This window comes from Setaria italica, chromosome V, assembly GCF_000263155.2.
Source record: "Setaria italica strain Yugu1 chromosome V, Setaria_italica_v2.0, whole genome shotgun sequence".
Lineage (NCBI taxonomy): Eukaryota > Viridiplantae > Streptophyta > Magnoliopsida > Poales > Poaceae > Setaria > Setaria italica.
Genome location: NC_028454.1, coordinates 47000242 through 47021681, shown reverse-complemented (window position 1 = coordinate 47021681; position 21440 = coordinate 47000242). Strand labels below are relative to the sequence as shown.

The window sequence follows — 21440 nt, the reverse complement described above, 5'->3', positions numbered from 1 at the left end:
CTGTCAAAAAAACCTATCACATGTCCAACCGGTTGGATCCTTAATTGACGGCTGCGATCGATTTTCCCTTTCTAAGAAACCAAACCCTATCTCCTACTCCCGACACTCCTATGTTCAAAATATGTGTCATATGGAACACCGTCACATTCTAATACACGATGAAACTTTCACCAACCTTTTTTTTCATAAAAATGCATATTCCAATAATGTTAATAAAATATAATGAAAATACCCTAAATCTATCAACGTTTTGAAATAATTCATATTGATGGTCAGCTCTGAAAAAATCTGACCATCAGGAATCCTAAAATGATGGATGGAACGAGAATTTTTTTTATTTACTACTAGAGAGAACATACCTACATCTATTTTATTTATTAAAACGATTTATACTTTGAACCAGAGAGAGTACATGTTGCTATCACCGCCCCTTACGGCCTTATTACCTTCACACTCCACTTCCACCTTCGATGCTTCATCCTTGTTGGTAATGGCTCCTCCACCATCCGTGCTGCATCCACTTCCCCTCCCGGCCCTATGGTTCTTCCACACCAATCATGGATCCACACCCTTGGATATCTCCACCTTCATCGCCCCCGTGATCAAATCTGATAGTGCTATTGTCATCGTCCTCTCCCTTGCTAATCCACGCAAAATATGATGTCCCTACCATTGTCCTCTACCACACAACATCTTGCTTATCGCTCACCACCATCACTGCCTCACTGGTCAGACGACCTCTAATTCCCAACCTAAACTCTACATCTAGTAGGATGTTATTTGGCGCGTACGCGTACGTTGTGGACTCCTAATTTATTTTTTCCCTATTATATATTGGAATATTTTTCTCTTCATAGATTTTTTCTCTTTGTAGAGTATTTTTTTCTACTAGTTGAACATTTTCAGTTGAAGAGTAAGTAAAAATTTTTACCACAGTAAAAAAGAAAGTTCAACAAGATTATTGGAGGTCGCCGGATATGGCGGAGAAAAGTTTAACACGTACCTCTCGTCGCCAAATTGTGGTGAGCATGCATGCCATCGTATTATATAGTATTATTGTTGACTAGACCCCCAAATGAAGCGACGTCAGTTGACCTAAACAGAGATCCATGCTTGAATGTTGGAGTACCTACTATCTAGCTTACCTTACCTTAGCTTTTGTTTGTGTGCATGTGGAAGCGTGATTGAGCAGAAAAAAGAGTGGCGACTCAGTTCAATTCCAGCTGTACGTGGACAGGATTTTAAGATAGATGCTGATCATTATATTACTTTGTGTGCCATACTGCTGCTAAGAATGGCACATCATCGCATTATAACCAGATCTATGAAGCTAGAAAAGTCAAAACGACCTGCAATTTGGAATGGAGGGAGACGATCTACAATTTGGAACGGAGGGAGTAGTTTGTGTATGTAAAAATGGTATCCTGATTTCCTGGATTATTGCCATATATATCATGATTTGTTCACATATGTACTGGCCGATACCATAGAGATATGTACAAGATTTTTTAAAAAATTATTTGCACACTGATTATTGTCGTCATCACTTCCTTTCATGAATCAGTTAAATTTGAAATTTTTTTTGCAAAAAAGAATAATCAAATAGTGCGATATATACTTTTCGTGGTTACATTTAGTCCGAGCCGTTGGATACATGTCTAATTAATGGCTCAAAATTCAGATGCAGGGATGGCCAAAAACTTATTTCTTCCATGTTATGAGACGCATGTAGTATGATCACTTGTCACAAGCATGCATGATGCATGTTTATACGTACGTCCCCTACACAATGCAAGACAATGGCGATGGATCGATATTTAATTTGTTGGTTATTATTTCCTGGCACACGCATGTAGTATTATAATTTTATATTTAAGATTTAAGAGGCGAATGTTGTGCCGGCGGCACCGGCGCTGCGGTGGAACCGGGAGACGGCGCAGTCCGTGGAGAAGAGAGTCGACGACAGGTACTTCGGCGCGCCGCCCATGATGGGCATCTTGGCCTTGATGTCCACCTTGGTCACGTAGCCAGGGCGGTAGGTCTGGCCGAGCACGCCGTCGACGTCCTTGGTGAGGTTGTGGAACTGGAAGCCCAGGTCCAGGTGCACCAAGCTGTCGCCCTCCGTCTTGCCGTACTTGTGGATCCGGTTGTCCCTGTCGGTGATGGGCACGGCGTTGGCCGAGATGCTGAACACACCGGCGAGCTCCACCATGACGGTGTTGACGGTGTCCATGCGCGTGACGGAGAGCCCGGGCAGGGCCTTGGACACCCAGCGCGCGTTCTTGACGGCGTCGATATCGACGGGCTCGGCGTCGAAGGTGATCTGGATGTGGTCCTCGTCCTCGTCCCACTCGGCGTCCCTCCGGGCGCCGACGTAGAGGCGGTGGCCGGCGCCGAAGGTGACGCCCAGGGCCTGCACCCACGTGAAGTCGCGCTTCAGGTCCGGGTTGTGGTTGCCGATGAAGTGGGCGTTGATGTGGAGGTCGGAGTCGGAGACGATGCAGAAGTTGTCGTCCTTCTTGCCGTGGAAGTAGAAGGTGTTGCCGTCGCCGCCGGTGAAGCGAGGGTCGCCGCAGGAGGTGCCGGGGAAGATGTCGCACACTGCAGTGAATCGATCAGTGATGTCGTCATGATATATAGAATAGTATATAAGAGAAGAGAACTGAAGAAGAAAATGCAAGCCACGTACTGCAGAAGCTGAGGCAGTATGCGCAGAAGACGAGGCACTTGTTTGGGCATTCCTTTGGGCACCCGACGTAGCAGGCCGGGCCGCCCTCGTCAGAGCAGGACACCTGGTAGTTGCGCTTGTGCCCGAACGTCTTGGGGGCCAGCATCACGAACCTGGAGTTGGGTGGGGGCTTCCGCCCTCCCTTCGGCGGTATCCCCGCCGCCGACGCCACGCCGGCAAGCAGCGCCGCCGCCAGCACCACAACAAGAAGAGCCATGCCGCCGCGCCTCGCCGCCATCATCACTTACTTACCTATAGTTGGCCGGCCGGCGAGAGGTGGTGAAGCGAAGCTAAGCTTTGCGGTGGCTGTGGCTGAAGACCCAGGGATGAAAGGATCGGAAGGGATTCTTATGGAGCAGTTGACTTGAGGTAACCACCTGAAGTGGAGGTCAAGCGGCTTGCATGGGAAGTCGCGTACGAGGGGACAAAGTGACACAGCAGCTGTAAAGAAGAAATAGCAGTGGCGTATAGATGTTGCAGGCACCACCTGCTCCATGTTGCTCGCTGCATCGATCGACGACCCTCCTGTTCTGGCCCGGAACATTCAGGCGATCCCACGCTCGTCGTCGTCTTGCTCAGGTCAACGTACGCACTCCAGATCGTCAGCAGCTCAACGACATGGGCGATGGGCGGTGGCCACTTCCGTTGCCGCCGGCCGTGACATGCGCCAGTCGGCCGGTCAACCCCGCCGCCCATCCACCTGCCCTTTTGTTCCTTCTATACATTATATGGGCCGGATGTCGATATGGACTGGATGGACATTTCATCGACCACGATCTGGGCCTGTTGACTCACGTGGCTGAATGTACGCGATGTCATCCGCGCAAACTGGGCCCAACAAAACTCTGTGCTTTAGTTGTTTGCAAACACACTTTTATTTTATTTTTAAATCACCAAGAAAAGGACTAGCAAAAACTAAGTGAAATACCAAAATACGGATAAAATTCACTAGCGCTGCACCCGAACCTTAAACACAATTGCACAAAGAAAAAAAAAGGAACTGATGGCAAAAACATCATTAATCCCATCCATTATATCCTTGTGCAATATGTAACATCGCTTGCTACGTTACTCAAGTCTTGTTTGGATCCACTCATCTAAAATTTAGCTGCCTAAACTTTAGTAACTATTTTTTTAGCTAGTTAAATTTTAGCCAGAAGTGGATTGTTAAAGAGATATTTATCCATCTCACCCCTCCCTCCCTCGTGAACTGCGCTTTCGATCTCCCGGGCAGAGATGCCACCTCCTATAACCCCTCATTTTGTCCAAGTGGTTGTTTTTATTTGCCACCAATGGGTTGCAAAACAAAGGTTTCCATATCTCGGTAAGCAATGTGCGTAGTAAAATTAGTTGCCAACCAAATAGATGCCCAGAACACACAACCGCGCAAGATGCTGAATGGTTATGGAGTTTTCCCACAAGTGCTTAATTGCAGTAAGCAACGGATTAACATTGAATTCCATCATAATGACGATCAACACCAAGGTTGTTCGTGGTAATAATCAAATTTATTACTGCATTGCATGCATAGCCAAACGATTATTGGCAACTTCAGTAGGCCCTAGCAGTGACCATGGAGATGCCGGCGCGGCGGGCGCCGAACCTTGCCACAGCGCAGTCAGTGGCGAAGATGTCCGAGGACAGGTACTTGGGAGCCCCGCCCATGACGGGCATCTTGGAGCTCACGTTCAGCTGGTTGACGTAGTCGGAGCGGTAGGTATGGCCGAGGACTCCGTGCACGTCGTCGGTGAGGTCGAGGAACTTGAAGCCGAGGTCGAAGTGCGCGAGGCTGTCGTCCTCCGTCACGCCGTAGTTGTGGACGCGAGAGTCCTCCTCGCTGATGGGCACCACGTTGGCCATGATGTCGAACGCACCCTTGAGATGCACCCTGACGCCGTTGGTGGTGGCGGTCCTGGCGACGGTGAGCCCAGGCACGGCGGTGGACTGCCACACGGCGCCTATCTCGGTAGGGATGTCGATGGGTGCGCCGTCGAAGGCCAGCTCGAGGCGGTCGACGTCGTTGCTCCACTTGGCGGTCTTGGCGGCGCCCATGTAGAGGCGGTGGTCGGCGAAGCGGATGCCGAGGGCCTGGATCCATGTGAAGTCGCGGCTCATGGAGGGGTTGCGCTTGCCGATGAAGTGGGCGTTGATGTGGAGGCCGGCGTCGGAGAGGATGCAGAAATCCTGGTCCTTCTTGCCGTGGAAGTAGAAGTTGTTGCCGTCGCCGCCGGTGAAGCGAGGGTCACCGCAGGAGACGCCGGGGTAGAAGTCGCACACTACATATATAATGTTTTGGATTGATAAATTGATACTTATTAACGATAATTATTAGTCAAGAACAAGCGCAAAGCATGCAAGCTCATCAGCTTACTGCAGTAGGTCTTGCATCCTGGGCAGAGGACGATGCACTGGTTGGGGCATCGCTTGTTGCACTTGGCGCTGCAGCTGGGCTTGTTGGTCTTGTCGTCGTTGCAGGCCAGCTGCTGGTCCCTCTTGTACCTGCCCGGGGTCATGATGTGGTAGTTGGACGGCAGCGGCCGCCGCGGCGGCGGATCAGTCTGCTGCGCCGCGACGGAGGCGGCGGCGGCGCACAGGCCGACCAGGGCGGCAACCACCCATGCAGGGGCCATTGGTGGCTACTGCTACTGGAGCTTTGAGAACTGATATGGCTGGGTGCAGTGTGTGTTTTGCGGTGAGGAATCAGATCAGGGGACGTGCCAATTTATAGGAAAGCCTCGATCCGGCGCGCGGCCGGCGTACATCGCCGGTGAAGTTGGCACGTCGTGCCGCCGGCGTGTTCAGGTCAGGAACACTTTAAAATTCAACTGGATTCGTGTCCGCGTCCTACGTCGTCGAAAGCAATTAAGTTGACTACTTATATATAATAATAATTATATATAATAATTCCCTTAAGCTGCAGGCGATTCTTTGTCTTGAAAGCTGTGAAATGAGATTCCCTTACAACAAGAAAAGCAGGAAAGGGGAAAGGAGATTTGTTGGAATTGCACTTTTGCTTGATTGATGATGGACTGCAGAAGTAATTAGCAGCTAAAATAAAGAGTAGAGAGGAGGGGCGTCCCTTGGCCTTACCCCTCTCCTACAATGAAACACTTTTCTTGTTGTGCCATTAAGAAGTACAAAGGAAGTACCTCAAGTGACTTGGTGCTCTATTTTGTCAAAAGTTTTTTCACAATCTAACTTCAGTATGATGAGCTCCTTTAGTGGAAGGGATAGATCATTGGTCCTATAATTGGGGTAATGTTTCTTTCTCAACATCTAAAGCATACAAGGCTATAATTGGCCAGAGAAATGTTCATCCGGCGTACCATTGGATGTGGATGTCTAAATGCCAGATGAAACACAAGGTCTTCTTTTGGCTTCTGCTCAAATACCGTCTAAGCACAAGATATCTCCTGAGACAGAAACATGGACTTTGACTCCTGCACATGTGATTTATGCATCTTACATAAAATGGAGACAGTGGCACATCTCTTTATCCGCTATAACTTTGCCAAAGCATGTTGGGCTTCGATTGGGGTGTCAGTAATAACTACCAGACCTCTTCTTCAAATCTTCAGACTCATAAAAGACAAGCTTGCAGTCCCCTTCTTCACAGAGATAATTAACTTGGAGTATTTGGACAACAAGGAATGACCAGATGTTTAACAATATTGATCCTTCGGTTGATTTGTGCAAAAGGAAATTCATGTCTGAATTTTCCTTAGTTCTGCTCAGAGCTCGTCCTGTTTCTATGCCTGCCATGAATTCTTGGTTGCAGACCTTGTAATTTTCTCTGGTTTCTTAGGCTTAGGCGTTGCTTTATTTTTATGTTACTTGTACTTTGAACCTTTGCTTTCTTTTCACCTCTAAATATAATCAGTAGAGGCTTGCCCCTCCCGTTCTCTCAAAAATAAAATATGATGAACTCCGTTTTGACTTGTGATATATAAGAAGGTATTCAAAATCAAGCAATCTTGTATGGTTCTGGATTTTATAAAGCCATATTGGTTTTGATGAACCAACGAGAGGACGACTTTCTATAGTCTACTTGCCAATAATTTGGTAATCAGTTTGATGCTTGAGTTTAGCAGAGAGATGGACCTATAGTCTGATATTGTCACAGGAGTTTTTTTTTTTTTTTGCATCAAGGGTGATATGTGAAGTATTGATGCTCTGCACACATACGATGCCTTGGTGAAAGGACTCACATAGTTTTTAAAAGCCCTCACTGATGATGTGCCAATATTTCTTTAGGAAATCACCACTAAAACCATCAGGACAAGGTGAATTGTTGGAAGGTAGATCCTTAACAACTGCATCTACTTCCTCTTTGGTGAACGGAGCTTCTAGCATGCTCAAGTCCTCGTTTTGCTGTTAAAATAAAGAGGTTCAAGATCAAAGTCAAATATTGTGAAGGTCAGAGGTACCTAATCTCTCTTGTGTATGGTCCTCACAGAAGTTCAGCTCTTCTACAGAGGTGATAGTCTTTCTTCTGTGTTTGATGGTGGCATGAGTCTGAAAGAAGGAAGTATTTCATCCCCAAACTCTACCCACTTCACCGTTTCTCTATGTTTCCAATATACATTTTTGCTGCTTCATAAGGAATGCTAGGTGCTCACTTAAAATTCCATTTTGTAGAGTGAGATCCCTCATTTCCTCAATGCGATCAAGAGAAGAGATGAGCATTTTGGTGTTGCTGATTAGTGTGTGAGAGGTTGGACGGATTCCCTTGCCAAGCTTTCAGTACTCTCTTCAGGTTCTTGAATTTGGCCACAACACTCTTAGCCGCATCTGTATGTTTGCACTGGTACTGTCGAACCATGCTGGGCAATTAGGAGGAAATCATGGAAGCAATTTTCAAACCTGGAAAACTTTGCATTGGGGATGTTTGTTTTAATATGAACCAGACATGGGACATGAATCTAATAGGTCTTGTGGCATGTTGATGTTTTGAAACCAATTTAGAAACTCTAGTTTCCCATCATGTGTGCAGGTGAGGGAGCGTAAATATTAGTTAGTAGGATACTGTTATCTCTTTTAGTAGTCTCCTGGAGAAGTAATTAATTGATGATACGGTACTGCTGATAAAATGAAGTGTTAATTCTGTGGCGTGGCACGCACAGAAAGCTAGCTGCTGCATTCAGATGCACGCTAGATCTCGAGCTCGTACCTGAAGCCAAAGGGGCGGCGCGCCTGCCGCCGGAGGCCACCGGCTGCCTTCACCACCACGTACGGCGGCCGAGCATCTGGGCTGGGCACGCACGGCACGAGGCGGTCGCTTCGCCGCGACGCCGCGCGCACCACGCGTGGAGATCTGGGCATGCACTGGCAGAGCACGAGGTGGTCGCTTCGCCACGATCGACGCCGAGCTCTCGATCCCATCCTTTCCGCCCTAGCTATAAATTCCCATGCCCATATCGCCATCTCCTCACCACCCGGCCATCGGACTACCCAACCCAGTGCACAACAGCACACGACGATCTAATTAAGAAGATGGCCGGCCGCCGGACTACTAGCTTGGTTGTGGTGGCTGCCCTTGTGGCCGTGTGCGCCGCCGCCGCCTCCGTCGCGGCGCAGCAGACTGATCCGCCGCCGCCGCCGCTGCCGTCCAACTACCACATCATGACCCCGGGCAAGTACAAGAGGGACCAGCAGCTGGCCTGCAAAGACGACAAGACCAACAAGCCCAGCTGCAGCGCCAAGTGCAACAAGCGATGCCCCAACCAGTGCATCGTCCTCTGCCCAGGATGCAAGACCTTCTGCAGTAAGCTGATGAGCTTGCATGCTTTGCGCTTGTTCTTCACTAATAATTATCGTTAATAAGTATGAATTTATCAATCCAAAACATTATATATGTAGTGTGCGACTTCTACCCCGGCGTCTCCTGCGGCGACCCTCGCTTCACCGGCGCCGACGGCAACAACTTCTACTTCCACGGCAAGAAGGACCAGGATTTCTGCATCCTCTCCGACCCCAACCTCCACATCAACGCCCACTTCATCGGCAAGCGCAACCCCGCCATGAGCCGCGACTTCACCTGGATCCAGGCCCTCGGCATCCGCTTCGCCGACCACCGCCTCTACATGGGCGCCGCCAAGACCGCCAAGTGGAGCAACGACGTCGACCGCCTGGAGCTTGCCCTGGACGACGAGGCGGTGAGCATCCCCGCCGAGGCCGGCGCGCGGTGGGTGTCGGCCGCCGTGCCGGGGCTGTCGGTGACGAGGACCACCGCGGCCAACGGCGTGCGGGTGCAGCTGGCGGGGGTGCTGGACATCATCGCCAGCGTGGTGCCCATCACGGAGGAGGACTCGCGCGTCCACAACTACGGCGTAACCGACGACGACAGCCTCGCGCATCTCGACCTGGGCTTCAAGTTCTACGACCTCACCGACAACGTCCATGGCGTGCTCGGGCAGACGTACCGCTCCGACTACGTGAACCAGCTGAGCGTGAGCGCCAACATGCCCATCATGGGCGGGGCGCCCAAGTACGTGTCCTCAGACATCTTCGCCACCGACTGTGCGGTCGCCAGGTTCGCCGGCATCTCCATGGTCACCGCCAAGGCCTACTAAGTACCACCCATCGAATTCCGCCGTCGGCCAAGTCCAACTACGGCGATCGAGTAGCATAACACCAGAGATACTATACTGATCAGATCAGTTGGCCAAGATTTTATTACGACATGCATGAATAAATTTGTGAGCAACATGACAGTAATGGATGTTGAGTTGAAAAAAAAAAGGATATATTGACGTCTTTGGAAAATGTAATTGCATCAGCCATTGCTTTCGGCAAGCAATCCACCTGAACCTTGCATTTCGCCGTGAATCCGATCCACCCCGAAGCAACTAGCGTGCAGTATGTTGTTGTTCACTTGCAAGCACACCACGTATCTGTATACCCCAAAAGAAAAAAAGAAGAATAAAAAAAGTGTGCCACAGGAGTGTAAGCCCCGTTCTGTTAGTCCGGCGGACCAAAGTGAATAACTGTGATAGGTTCGGCCATTTGACCCAGAGCCGGCTCCCTGAATAATTGGGCTCCACACAGGTCTCAGCCCCCCAACCGAGGCCGGGGAGAGCCAGCTCGTGGGCCGTCCACGTCTCCGTGGGCGCATCGCTGCGCAAAGGGCCCGGGGACTTTCCAGGGCTTGTTAGGCCCGCTCACTTCATCCTGTGGCATGCCTGCGTGTGCCGGTGCCCTTTGTTATAAGCAGAGCCTCGTCTTCATGAACTGGCGATGTGGGATTAATAGCACCAACCAACCAACTCCTTGGGGTTCTTCGTCCGCCATGGGAATGATAGCGCTAGTGCACCATGGGCTCAATCAGCTTGTGGGCCTGTGGGCGCTTATGGCCCCAAACTCCCCCGCTCGCGCTTAGGGCTCTTCTTCTTGCTCCCTGCTCCAACCGCGGCCGCCGCCGCGCCACGCACACGGCAATGGCAACCACCACGCGACGCCGCCCGCGGCGCGGCTCCAAGGGCTCCAACCCCGACCTCTCCCGCACCCTCACCGATTGCACCCGCCGCGGGGACGCCGCTGCCGCCATCGCCGCGTTCGACGACGCCGTCTCAGACCCCGACGCCCCTGCCCGCCTCGCCGCCCACCAGTACAACCAGCTCCTCCATCTCCTCGCCACCGCCGACCGCTCCTCCTTCCCCAGCGCTGCCGCCGCCGCGCGCCGCGTCTTCGCCCACATGCTCCAGGCCGGGGCGCCGCCATCCGAGGCCACCATAACCTCCCTCGCCCGCGTCACCGCCGCCCCCGACGCCGATAATCCCGCCTCAGCCGCCGACGAGGCCTTCGAGCTTGTGGCCACCATGAGGGAGAAGCACGGCCTCGCACCGCGCCTCCGCTCCTACAGCCCGGTCCTCGCGGCGTTCCGCCGTGCCGGGGACGCCTCCAAGGCCTACGCGGTCGAGGCCCACATGGCGGCCTCCGGTGTGTCGCCTGAGGAGCCCGAGCTGGCCGCGCTCCTGGATATCAGCTCCACAGCCGGGGACGCGGACAAGGTGTATGAGTATATGCATAAACTGAGGCAAACAGTGGACTGCGTCACCGAGGAGACTGCGCAAGTCGTGGAGGGTTGGTTCAGCAGTGACAATGCGGGGGTGGCCGGTAAGGCTGAGTGGGATGCTGCTCAGGTCAAGGACGCCATTGTGTTGAATGGTGGTGGGTGCCATCGGCTTGGATGGCTTGGCACTGGTCCTTGGACGGTGCAGCGGGTGAGAGCTGGGGCTGATTGTCAGTGTGCGGGGTGTAAATGCCAGCTCGCTTGTGTTGACATTGACATGGAGGAGACCCAGAGGTTTGCTGATGCTGTTGCTGCTTTGGCACTTGAGAGGGAGACCAAAGCGAATTTCAGCCAGTTTCAGGTGCATATCCTCTCTCTCTCTCTCTCTCTCTCTCTCTCTCTCTCTCTCTCTCTCTCTCTCTCTCTCTCTCTCTCTCTCTCTCTCTCTCTCCCTCCCCGATTGCTGCGTTTGTAGTTACTATGCTGGAAAGCGCAGTCAAGCATTCATTTGCTAAATCGCGAAGAATTAACCTGGGAAATTGATACGGAGATAATATGTCCTGCCACTTTTCAGAATACCTACTGATAGTAATATGCTGTCACTTTGGATATGTAGTGTTATAGGGCACATTGATCCACACATCCTTGAGAGAAAATGAGCTGATATATGCTGTCACATTCTGGGGCATCCTTAGGCACCTAAGATTTGCTTGTCATGCCTGTGTAATACTAAAATGCATCTGTCATTTAGAATTCTGTTATAATAACAGATGCATTGCATTCACATGACTAGAAAGCTAGCTTAAAGAAATAACTTTATTTATTATTTGGGTCCCTATGTTTGACACAATACCCATCTGTGAACACATATTGAGTAATATGATTTATGCAGGAGTGGTTGGAAGAAAATAAAGAATATGAAGCTATAGTCGATGGTGCAAATATTGCACTGTATCAACAAAATTTTGCGGAGGGTGGTTTCAGCTTGACTCAGGTCTGTGCATCACTTTACGCCGAATTTTTGACATGTTGCTATGCGATACATGCTGATTTTTGTTCAATTTTACATGCTTAATATAGAGCAGCTGGACGCCGTTATAACAGAGCTACGGGGTAGATATCATGGCAAATGGCCACTCGTCATTTTGCATAATAAACGAATTGCCAAGCTTATGGAAAATTCGTCTAATAGACATTTGATTGAAACTTGGAGAGCAAACGGAGCATTGTACACTACACCAAGTGGGTCAAATGATGACTGGTAATGCTCAGTTTCTAGCCTTCAGTATCCCTGCAATTACTATTTAAGTTCAGTTCTCAAAGACAATGGAAATACCTTGTGGCCACCTTTTTGTAAACTGGGAGGTGTTTCCTCTTTATGCTGTAATTGTGCACAGACCACTAATATTTATGATTACATAATATGTTGAATTTTCGCTTTTCTTCATTGTTATGTTTCGCTCCTGGCAGGTACTGGCTATATGCAGCAATCAAACTAAATTGTTTGCTTGTGACCAATGATGAAATGAGAGATCACATATTCGAGCTTCTAGGATCATCCTTTTTCCCAAAGTGGAAGCACCGCCACCGGGTGAGCTCAATTTTCATTCTCCATGTGTGATTTATTAACACAGAAGCCTTGCCGTAGATGATTATAATACCAGTTTTAACTAAATGTAACTAGTTTGTAGGGCTTTAATCCTTTTTTTAACCTTTTTCACATATAGGATCTTCTCTTCTCTTATTAATTGCTAATTTTTAAACTTGTTGCTATTGTGCAGGTAAAGTATACCTTCAATAAAGGAAAAGCGGTGCTTGTGATGCCACCCCCTTATTCTTCAGAGATTCAAGTAAGTAACCAGGTTTTGATTATTTTCTACAGCTCCGTATCTTCTGTTGCTCATGCAACCTTTTTTACAGGAGTCAGAGGTGGGATCTTGGCATGTTCCGTTGGAAGAGAAGTCTGGGGATGAGAGAGTCAGGATTTGGCTTTGTATTGGCAGGACAGGGACCTGCAAAGAACCTGACGAAGTTCCTACAACTAATGGAGTTGTCCAGGAAGTGCCTCCAAACGAGGAATCTAACGGGGTGCAACAGAGTCTACAAGAAGACAAGGCTGAGTCAATAACTGGTAAAAGGAAGGATAGAGATTGATCTCCTGTCCAGCCGTCGCATCTATGGTGGGAGTGGTCATCCGTGAGCAACTGAAGCATACTGTGTTTCTGCAATCTGCTTGGTTGTGTATTCCACAGGCAGTTGAAGAAATGGGGTGCAATGTTCTGGCCATCCCAAATATAGGACAACGATCATTACCCTTGCTTACAGTTGTGCACCAGTTAGGTTAGAACTCTAATGAAAATCTTTGGCAAAGAAAACTATACTGGCAGTGTCACTAAGAATTTCATTGGTTCCATGATTTTCAGTGAAAAACTCAACTGGGTGTACCATTGTTTCTTTTCCCCAGTTTATGAAAGGTGTATTTCATTCTGGATCCGTGATAACCTTTCAAGGTGATATTGTTGACAAATTATGAAACACTAGCTAATAATATCATCATAATGTTTTACTAGCTAATGTGATCTGCTGCTTTTGTCAAATGAAGCAATATGGAGATATATTCATTTCATGTGTTTCCCTATTGTGGACAATTATGATTGGAATTGTTAGGTTATAGGATTGCAGTTGTCAACTTATGAGCGTCAACAACTTTTTATTTGAGAAACCATAACAGTTGTAAGAAAATGCTTCTTTTTTTTCCAAAGAAAGAAAAGGAGCTCACGATATGCAGCAGGATATAAATCGCTTGGAAGGATCGAAACTGTTTTCTCAACTCAAGGTCATCTCTTGAACAGTACAGCCAGACGGGATGTTGGTGTATATGAAATTGATGCTATACTAGATAGCCATAATTTGGATTTCCATTAATTATTCAAACATCGAACACTGACAAAGATTTAGGCCTAAAAATCTACATTCAACTTCCTGTCGATATCGGAGAACATCTCGAAGAAAGCTTTGAAGTGTCTGTATGTTGTGTCTACATCTTCTTTGCCGCACATTTCTCGTATGCTGCAACCAACGCAAAGTAGTATAGACGTATAGTATTCAGTGATGCAAAGTTTAAAAAAGAAAAAACAGCAATTCGCGAGAGACATTTGTCGAATTAAAAAACATACTTCCAGTAACGAATATTGAATGAGCTGATTAATACCTGTGCATTGAAAGCTGAGGAATGCCACAGTCAACAGTCCGTATGCCAACACCAGAAGCAAGTATGGGTCCAATGGTGGAGCCACATCCCATATCATTCCTTACAACAAATTCCTGTATGGTATTTAAATCGATTGTATAGTTCATAAAACCCATCTAATGCAATCCAAACATAAATGAAGTAACGAGAGAGATTTTGACTAAGACAAGAAATTAAAGTGAACAACTTTTACGTTTTATAATTCAACTTTCTCTCAGTAGTACTAGCAAAAGATTATAATACCAAAATCAGAACATCATTAGCCTGTGTTTTTAGGCCATTGCAGAGCTCAATAGCTCATCCACGTGTTTTCAAATACATCACTATGTCCTTGCAGTAAAGCAGGCTACCAGTAAAACCGTAGTGCAGAAAACTGAAAAGCACCTGAACTGGAAGGTTATGAATCCTCGCTATTTCTTTGAAGAGAAAAGCTGTAACAGCACTTGTGGCATAACGTTGGTTAGCATTGTGCTTGATGACAAGTCCCTTCTGTAGTTCTGGTCTATGGCACTCTTCATGCTTGTCTGGATAGTTCGGGTGCAGGGCATGAGCCATGTCTGCTGAAACTGAAAGGAACAGTAGAAGTCATTTAGAGCAACTATTCCATCCCACCTCACTGGATACATCTGATGATCCCTATATGATCAAGTCTTACCAAGGAACGAAGAATGTATTGCACGTTCCAGAGCTCCCTCTCCCATTGACTGATGCATCAAGGAATCGATGATTCGTCTCATAGCCTGGAACATGGTTGGTGCACCTGCCCCTTGCATTGAATCTGAACCCACCTGAGTAGTGCAGGGAACAAACATGAATATCAGATTAGTTCCAATTAATCTATTTCTTTCTTAAGGCCAGTTTAAGCATCCCATCTTAAACAGGATCCTAATGAGGATTAGGAATCTAGAAATGCAAAGGTATAGTTTTCACCAGCCGGGTAAAATTTATTGTGATACAGCTCATGCAGGGCAGAACTTTTGTGTTTTTTTGTATATAGCGTACCTCCTCATTATCGAACATAGCAACCATCCTTATAGCCTTCTCACTGGACAATTGTTCTGCCGCCTTGGAAGAGTCCATGAGAGATCTGAGAGCACAATAACATGAAGCAAGATTATCCAGTCTTCCAGAATAGATGAACTCATTGTTTCCCCCACCAAGGCAGCTAGGCTGAGTATCACATACGTTCAACTCCATACCAATTATTTCATCTGATTCACAACCAATTTCCTCTGAGAGAATCTACAGAGCACAGAGATAAGAAGAAGATATGATTTCAAGTCATATGCAGCAATTTCCAACTAAATTTAGTACAGTCAAGGGGACAAGCCCCGAAACCGAAGGAGTGGGGTTTAGAAGTACCTGCAAAAGTAGTGGATGGTGGGCGACTTTTGTAGAGCTAGAACTTTTGTCATCAGAATTCATAGTTGCTTCTTCATGCTTTGTTGCAAGAAGTGGAACAAGATGGGTCTCTAGGTTAGGCTTGAAGCCATCAGAATTCACTGTGCTAAAATGAAAAGAAATTCACTAAGATAAGGCCATAAGGGGGAAGAGCCAAATTTTTCTTTAAAAAAACATATACAGTTCGGATAGGCCCTAAACAGTGGATCTGGCCCTGCATGGTAAAAGAGAAAGTGAAAGAATGCGGACAATACGGTTTTCAAACAGTAGAAAAATGGAAAGTGTAGACATGGAGATGAAGCAGTAACTCGATGGATTTGAAAGAGGCTGCTGCAGCGAAGGATGAGATAGATGGACTATTGCTTAACAATACATACAGTTGAAATCATAATTGCTAATCACTATGAGATTACAAGATAGACAAGTAAAAAGATGTGAATGAGAGATCACCGGTTAAGATGTATGGCCAGTGTGGGTACACGTATCAATGGTCTGGTGAGCTTGACAAGCTTATGCTTGAAGGAACCGTCTGCAGCCTTGAGGATGACTCTCCCAGCCAAAGTTAGATCTCTGTCAAACCATGTATGCCACAGCCCACTCCCGTACGTCTGCACATTCACCATTTGGTGGCCAGATTTGAAGGTTGCAGACCTCGGTTTGAGCTTGAGACAAGGACTATCAGTGTGGGCAGCAATTATATTGAAACCGTTCCCAACCCTGTACCTGCAATGGGTTTAGTGGGTAATCATATCCATTCATATGGAGTGGCAATTGCACCGCACACATGGATATGCGAGTAAGAAGAGAGCGAGGTGAGTATAATCTGACTTTTCCCCAATGGCAAAGGCGACCAAGCAGGACATGTTGCGCGTGAAGAAGTAGCGGCCACCGGGCTGCAGGTCCCAGTCATCACTCTCGCTGAGCAGCTTGAAGCCCGCGTCGAGCAGCTGCCGCTTGGCCTCAGCTGAAACACAGGCACAGCACCCCTGTTAGCAAGTAATATCGTCGAACAGTGGGCGAGCATGAGGATGAGTGGGGCAGAGGGAAGTGAATCATGAACCTGTGGCGTGGAAGTGCGTCCATGACTCGTTGAGGTAGTCGAGGAGGCCGGCAACGATGGAGGGCGGGGCGGCGGAAGAGGAGGCGTCGAGGGGCGAGGCCGGGTGGCTGGAGCAGAGGAGGCGTGAGGAGGCGGCGGGAAGGCGGGCGCGCCACAACCACGAAGAGGTGGAGGGGGAGGAGAGAGGAGAAGGGTGAGGGCGGGCGGGCAGCGGAGGCCTCGGGAGGTGGAGGCGGAGCAGAGCCATCGACGGCTGGCTGGCTATAGTCCGGCGGGGAGGCAGCGGCACAACAGGGAGATGACAGACGAGAGAGCGGCACACCGTACACGGGGCCGAGCCCAGCCCAACCCAAGCACCCAACCAAAATGGAGTTCATAATAATATTATTAAAACATTGAAAAGTAAGTGAAAATAGGCTGCAAAATCATTCGAGAGATGTTTAAAATTTTATCTCCTAACCCAAATTTAGCTTGCACAGAGCACATAACACAGTTGGATATTGATGTTATATATGAATGAGTTGACAAATCCACAGCATGATGACTGTAATTGCACAAGCTGACACAGTATCGTTCATCTTACAAATGCAACTGAAACTACATAGGTAAACAGATCTCCGGGCTGCTGGCAGCATCACAGATCTTCAAACTCTGGAATAAGTGTATAATGGTGACCAGGCGACCTTGATCCTAATAGGATCCTAATGGTGATCGACCAGGCGACCTTGAACCAGAAGCAAGATATCCGACAGGCAAGGTATTGCTGGTTCTTTCTTTTTTTTAAAAAAAAATTGTTATATATACAATGGGCCACTACTAGGTAGATGGACCGGACGAACAAATAATTGAAGATCTTGTATTAGAAGAGAAGGCACAGCATGATGTAGTACGCGTTGGCGTAGTGGTGCCGCCCACGTCGCTGCAACTGTCTCCCCCACCGCGTATGAGTAGTGTAGTATGAGCAGCAGATCAGAGAGGCATGGATCCCCAACAACCTACCTAGCTTCGTGCTGCGACTCGGTCTCCATCAAGTCTCAACCAACTGCTCGCTCCCATCGATCCGTCTCTCTCGCGCGTCGTGGTGGACTCGCGCGGGATGCAGGGCGGCGCCGTTGACGACGACGAGGGGGCCCTCGCCGCCGGGGAGCAGAACCAACAGCAGCAGGCGATGGAGATCGGGTGGCCGACGGACGTCCGTCACGTGGCGCACGTGACGTTCGACCGGTTCCACGGGTTCCGCGGCGTTCCCGAGGAGCTGCAGCGCGAGGTGGAGGGGCGGCCGCCGAGCGCGAGCGCGACGGTGTTCGGCGTGTCGACGGAGTCGATGCAGTGCTCCTACGACGGCAGGGGGAACAGCGTCCCCACCATCCTCCTCCACCTGCAGCGCCGCCTCTACGACCAGGGCGGCCTCGCCGCGGAGGGCATCTTCAGGATCACCGCCGACGGAGCCCAGGAGCAGCGCGCGAGGGACCAGCTCAACAACTCCGGCGTCGTGCCGGACGGCGTCGACGTGCATTGCCTGGCAGGGCTCATCAAGGTATGTATCCATCTCCATATATGTATACATGTATGTATATATATAAATATATGCATCGCACCATCGCAGGCGTGGTTCCGGGAGCTCCCCGGCGGGGTGCTGGACTCGCTGCCGGCGGACGAGGTGGCTCGGTGCGAGACGGAGGACGACTGCGCCCGCCTCTGCGCCAGGCTGCTGCCGCCGCCCAAGGGCGCCCTCCTGGACTGGGCCGTCCACCTCATGGCCGACGTCGCGAGGGAGGAGAAGGCCAACAAGATGGGCACGCGCAACCTCGCCATGGTCTTCGCGCCAAACATGACGCAGGTACGGTGTTATTAATTAGGAAATTAATTAGCATTATTAAGCTGCTGCATTAAATTGCGTGTGCTAGCTAGCTCGTCACCGAATCCATCCATCGCAATTCAGTTCATGATCGATCTTGCTGTATTAATAATTATTGTCTTCCTAAACATGCACGATCATCAATATATAATTGCTTTTGCGTTAATTCTCAGGCCGTGGATCCCCTGACGGCGCTCAAGCACGCGGTGCAAGTGATGAACTTCCTCAACATGCTCATCGAGAGGGCGCTCAAGCAGCAACCATCACCATCATCAGCTGGCTCATCTACCAAGGCTGCTCCATGATGACAATCCAAGAACACCCAACATGGCATCATCTATCGTTGAATGGAATGGAATGAAATGAAATCTACTACTACTAGTAGCTAAGCAAAGTGCGTGCATGCAGTTGTGTGATGATGATGATATAGGACGACTTCGGTTAATATAATTAGGCAATTGGAGTAGATGTCTTGTTTCATTCATTCATGTACTTACTGCTAGTATTGCTTGGCGTGTGAATTATTCAAGCTGACTCGTGCCTGACCACCGTACCCCTAGGTGTTGGTGCGATGGATATCGTCACACCATTCCTGTTTAATCTAATGATCCAATGTATTATCTCTGTATATCTTCCCAGTTTCGACTAAATTTTATCTATGCTAAGACAATATACGGGAAGGTGAATCAAATTCGACCAACAGATTCAGCCCAAACAAATATCATCGATGGATCCCGGCCCAACCAAGTACGGGCCGCTACGTACATATGCATCCTTAAAAAAAAACAAGCTATTACCAACATGATAACCGACTAACCGAGGGGCCCATCTGCAAAATCTCTGCAAACCCCCCCCCCCTTCCTCGCCCGTTCGCCTACCTTCGGTTGGGGTGAGCCCCGAGCGCAGCCGAACTAGGGTTTCTTCTCGCCGCCGCCTTCTCGCCTCCACGCCCAGGTAATCCACCAACCGCTCCGCTTTACCTTCTTGCCCCCCAACCCATGTACGCCCGCCCTCTTCCACATCGAATTCATTGACGCTGTGATGTCCGCGTGCGTGGAGTCGAGATCCATCCGGACTTTGTTTTGTTGGATTCAATGCCCTAGTTATGATACTTTAAGGATTGCTCGTTTTTGCTTTGGCCGTCCACAAATCCAAATGTCTCTGTACGCCCCGTCCAATCCGTCCAGTTTATTCGGGGGTCCCAATGTTACTTTGGCGTCCACCAAGGATTTTGTTACCTGTTCTTTGTTTATTTTCTGATTTTTCGGGGGTCTACCCGAATCCCCATGCTCTACATTAAGCACGTCTCTGTGATAAGCTACTAATCATTTGTTGTTTTCTTTTCCATGTGAAGATTGCCGGCTCTACTTGGTGAGCCGCACCGATGGCGGAGGAAGCCAATGTAAGCACCAAGTGGCCACTCTTCTTTCCATACATTTGTGGAATCTGGTCTGTTGAGTATCAATTAACTGCGATCTGGTTCATGTGGCCTCAACACCTTTGTTCAAACAGGGAAAGAAGGAGGAGGAGGAATTCAGCACGGGCCCTCTGTCAGTGCTGATGATGAGCGTCAAGAACAATACCCAGGTTGGGCAATTTCTTCAACTATTGAGATCTCAGTTTACCTCATAATTTGTTTTCCTCTTTCAACTGTCTGTCCATCTACATTGTCTGTCTCTTCCAAGTAGTCTGACACCCCAGTTCAAGAAAATCATATCAGGCAGCTCTACGCTTGTAGCTGCAACGTGTTCCTTAGCTATGATTCTCACATCATTTTCACAACATGTCCCCCATATCTGTGATTCCCACATTACTTATGTCCATGTAAATAACACAGTAGTCTCAGCAGTCAGTTTTGCACGTGATTTGAAGTTGTGACCTATCGCACTAGTGCATCTATCTCAGGTTCTGTAGCCTACATTGTCTACCTTCCTGCATATCCATTATGGATCATGTGCCATTTATTTTCACTGTCTGAAGTTGGATTTTTTTTTTTTGCCTGGATCTGTTTTCAGAGTGTAATGACTGATATTGTTGTAAGCTGACTAATTTGCTGAGTCTAAGTTGCTTGTAAGTTGGTTAGCCATAAACTGTGGTCACCGATTGACGAATTGCAAAATAAGCTTCGCACTGATTTGTCTACCTAGATGCTGCCAGCTTCCAGTCTAGCAAGTCTCAGTGTCCCATGTGACATTTTAAGTCACTAGATCTGAACCCTGCATTTTAACCCTGGACATTGTTAGTAGGCTTGTGCTAGCTGTATCTAGTTATCCAGCTGCTATATTATGGTCTGTCTGATGTATCGCATTTAAGCACTTTATGCTAAATTGCTTAGTTCTGACTGCAGGTATAATTGTTCAACTGCTCTTTATTCTGATCATTTGTCCTCCCTTACATCTTAGGTTCTTATCAACTGCCGGAACAACAAGAAGTTACTTGGTCGTGTGAGGGCATTTGATCGGCATTGCAACATGGTTCTTGAGAATGTTAGGGAGATGTGGACTGAGGTATATGACACGTTATCCTAGCTGTTGTATCGTTTCAGTCTCTTGTGTTGATGTGTTCATTAACATCTGTTGCTCCTGTTACAGGTACCAAAGACGGGTAAAGGCAAGAAGAAGGCTCTTCCGGTGAACAAAGACAGATTCATAAGCAAGATGTTCCTCCGTGGGGATTCAGTCATCATCGTTCTCAGGAACCCAAAATGAGTTGGACGACTTTTGCTACGTTGCTGTCTACTCTGTATGCCAAATACTCTAAACATGGGTGTATGAGAGACGATTCCTGAGGCAGAATTAGCTTTGTCGATGGTTTGAGTGTTTTAGTTGGATTCTGTGATTCACCTGTTTCGTCACTGGTACTTTCTATTTGGCTCGCACGTACATCAATATATCGGCTGAAGTCAAATTTAGAACTCCACTGTCGATTCCCATTTTGCAAATTGCAAAGGCGTGTTTGAGCAATGTATGGCCCTCCGCCCGCAGTAATTGCCTTTGCGTAGAACCGATATTTGGGGGACGATTGAATCACACATTGTTTGTAGACAACGAGTATCGAACAAATTTTGATCCATGCAGCAGCAGTAGCAGTTTATTAGCCGGTATGACAAAGCATTATTATTTGCACGTTGTT

The 21440-nt window shown here is 48.3% G+C and overlaps 7 protein-coding genes across 8 annotated transcripts; 4 read left to right on the top strand and 3 right to left on the bottom strand.

The window, feature by feature from the left end:
• Window positions 1-1690: 1690 nt before the first annotated feature.
• Window positions 1691-3035, bottom strand: LOC101756258. Its single transcript, XM_004971340.2, has 2 exons — window positions 2690-3035; window positions 1691-2601 (listed from the first exon to the last, which is right to left on the bottom strand). The coding sequence occupies exons 1-2, from the start codon at window positions 2967-2969 to the stop codon at window positions 1880-1882; spliced, it is 1002 nt and encodes a 333-aa protein (XP_004971397.1). The 5' UTR covers window positions 2970-3035; the 3' UTR covers window positions 1691-1879.
• Window positions 3036-4127: 1092 nt separating this feature from the next.
• On the bottom strand, window positions 4128-5410 carry LOC101755857. Its single transcript, XM_004971339.2, has 2 exons — window positions 5100-5410; window positions 4128-5004 (listed from the first exon to the last, which is right to left on the bottom strand). Exons 1-2 carry the CDS (start codon window positions 5356-5358, stop codon window positions 4280-4282), a joined length of 984 nt encoding a protein of 327 aa, XP_004971396.1. The 5' UTR covers window positions 5359-5410; the 3' UTR covers window positions 4128-4279.
• Window positions 5411-8171: 2761 nt separating this feature from the next.
• On the top strand, window positions 8172-10234 carry LOC101754362. Its single transcript, XM_004971335.3, has 2 exons — window positions 8172-8492; window positions 8588-10234. The coding sequence occupies exons 1-2, from the start codon at window positions 8222-8224 to the stop codon at window positions 9298-9300; spliced, it is 984 nt and encodes a 327-aa protein (XP_004971392.1). The 5' UTR covers window positions 8172-8221; the 3' UTR covers window positions 9301-10234.
• Window positions 9991-13313, top strand: LOC101754761 (proteinaceous RNase P 2). Its single transcript, XM_004971336.3, has 6 exons — window positions 9991-11100; window positions 11632-11733; window positions 11825-12000; window positions 12210-12330; window positions 12521-12589; window positions 12660-13313. Exons 1-6 carry the CDS (start codon window positions 10042-10044, stop codon window positions 12891-12893), a joined length of 1761 nt encoding a protein of 586 aa, XP_004971393.1. The 5' UTR covers window positions 9991-10041; the 3' UTR covers window positions 12894-13313.
• A 216-nt stretch (window positions 13314-13529) lies between these two features.
• LOC101755168 (probable aspartyl aminopeptidase) lies at window positions 13530-16796 on the bottom strand. The gene is made up of 9 exons (XM_004971337.2): window positions 16451-16796; window positions 16219-16354; window positions 15841-16113; window positions 15352-15496; window positions 14992-15231; window positions 14645-14777; window positions 14374-14555; window positions 13951-14063; window positions 13530-13808 (listed from the first exon to the last, which is right to left on the bottom strand). Exons 1-9 carry the CDS (start codon window positions 16695-16697, stop codon window positions 13700-13702), a joined length of 1578 nt encoding a protein of 525 aa, XP_004971394.1. The 5' UTR covers window positions 16698-16796; the 3' UTR covers window positions 13530-13699.
• Window positions 16797-17071: 275 nt separating this feature from the next.
• On the top strand, window positions 17072-18908 carry LOC101753966 (rho GTPase-activating protein 3). Of its 2 annotated transcripts, XM_004971334.3 has the most exons (3): window positions 17072-17987; window positions 18057-18290; window positions 18482-18908. In XM_004971334.3, exons 1-3 carry the CDS (start codon window positions 17547-17549, stop codon window positions 18611-18613), a joined length of 807 nt encoding a protein of 268 aa, XP_004971391.1. In that variant the 5' UTR covers window positions 17072-17546; the 3' UTR covers window positions 18614-18908. The 2 variants fall into 2 exon arrangements, with proteins under 2 accessions (XP_004971391.1, XP_022682300.1); XM_022826565.1 differs by having other exon boundaries at window positions 17072-18290.
• A 216-nt stretch (window positions 18909-19124) lies between these two features.
• Window positions 19125-21227, top strand: LOC101753289 (small nuclear ribonucleoprotein Sm D2). Its single transcript, XM_004971333.4, has 5 exons — window positions 19125-19262; window positions 19663-19710; window positions 19821-19895; window positions 20711-20815; window positions 20900-21227. Exons 2-5 carry the CDS (start codon window positions 19693-19695, stop codon window positions 21014-21016), a joined length of 315 nt encoding a protein of 104 aa, XP_004971390.1. The 5' UTR covers window positions 19125-19262; window positions 19663-19692; the 3' UTR covers window positions 21017-21227.
• The last annotated feature ends 213 nt before the right edge of the window (window positions 21228-21440 follow it).

What these genes read in the sequence shown, in the direction of transcription:
- LOC101756258 (XM_004971340.2), bottom strand. Translation starts at nt 2,969, where the DNA reads ATGATGGCGGCGAGGCGCGGCGGCATGGCTCTTCTTGTTGTGGTGCTG. An exon ending in ATACTGCCTCAGCTTCTGCA is followed by an intron (nt 2,602 to 2,689) that starts GTACGTGGCTTG and finishes GATTCACTGCAG; the next exon opens with TGTGCGACATCTTCCCCGGC.
- LOC101755857 (XM_004971339.2), bottom strand. Translation starts at nt 5,358, where the DNA reads ATGGCCCCTGCATGGGTGGTTGCCGCCCTGGTCGGCCTGTGCGCCGCC. An exon ending in AGGATGCAAGACCTACTGCA is followed by an intron (nt 5,005 to 5,099) that starts GTAAGCTGATGA and finishes TTATATATGTAG; the next exon opens with TGTGCGACTTCTACCCCGGC.
- LOC101754362 (XM_004971335.3), top strand. Translation starts at nt 8,222, where the DNA reads ATGGCCGGCCGCCGGACTACTAGCTTGGTTGTGGTGGCTGCCCTTGTG. An exon ending in AGGATGCAAGACCTTCTGCA is followed by an intron (nt 8,493 to 8,587) that starts GTAAGCTGATGA and finishes TTATATATGTAG; the next exon opens with TGTGCGACTTCTACCCCGGC.
- LOC101754761 (XM_004971336.3), top strand. Translation starts at nt 10,042, where the DNA reads ATGGGCTCAATCAGCTTGTGGGCCTGTGGGCGCTTATGGCCCCAAACT. An exon ending in GTGGTTTCAGCTTGACTCAG is followed by an intron (nt 11,734 to 11,824) that starts GTCTGTGCATCA and finishes AATATAGAGCAG; the next exon opens with CTGGACGCCGTTATAACAGA. An exon ending in AGTGGGTCAAATGATGACTG is followed by an intron (nt 12,001 to 12,209) that starts GTAATGCTCAGT and finishes CGCTCCTGGCAG; the next exon opens with GTACTGGCTATATGCAGCAA.
- LOC101755168 (XM_004971337.2), bottom strand. Translation starts at nt 16,697, where the DNA reads ATGGCTCTGCTCCGCCTCCACCTCCCGAGGCCTCCGCTGCCCGCCCGC. An exon ending in GACGCACTTCCACGCCACAG is followed by an intron (nt 16,355 to 16,450) that starts GTTCATGATTCA and finishes CCTGTGTTTCAG; the next exon opens with CTGAGGCCAAGCGGCAGCTG. An exon ending in CCTCAGCTTTCAATGCACAG is followed by an intron (nt 13,809 to 13,950) that starts GTATTAATCAGC and finishes CGTTGGTTGCAG; the next exon opens with CATACGAGAAATGTGCGGCA.
- LOC101753966 (XM_022826565.1), top strand. Translation starts at nt 17,547, where the DNA reads ATGCAGGGCGGCGCCGTTGACGACGACGAGGGGGCCCTCGCCGCCGGG. An exon ending in TCGCGCCAAACATGACGCAG is followed by an intron (nt 18,291 to 18,481) that starts GTACGGTGTTAT and finishes GTTAATTCTCAG; the next exon opens with GCCGTGGATCCCCTGACGGC.
- LOC101753289 (XM_004971333.4), top strand. An exon ending in GCGTCAAGAACAATACCCAG is followed by an intron (nt 19,896 to 20,710) that starts GTTGGGCAATTT and finishes CTTACATCTTAG; the next exon opens with GTTCTTATCAACTGCCGGAA. An exon ending in TTAGGGAGATGTGGACTGAG is followed by an intron (nt 20,816 to 20,899) that starts GTATATGACACG and finishes CTCCTGTTACAG; the next exon opens with GTACCAAAGACGGGTAAAGG.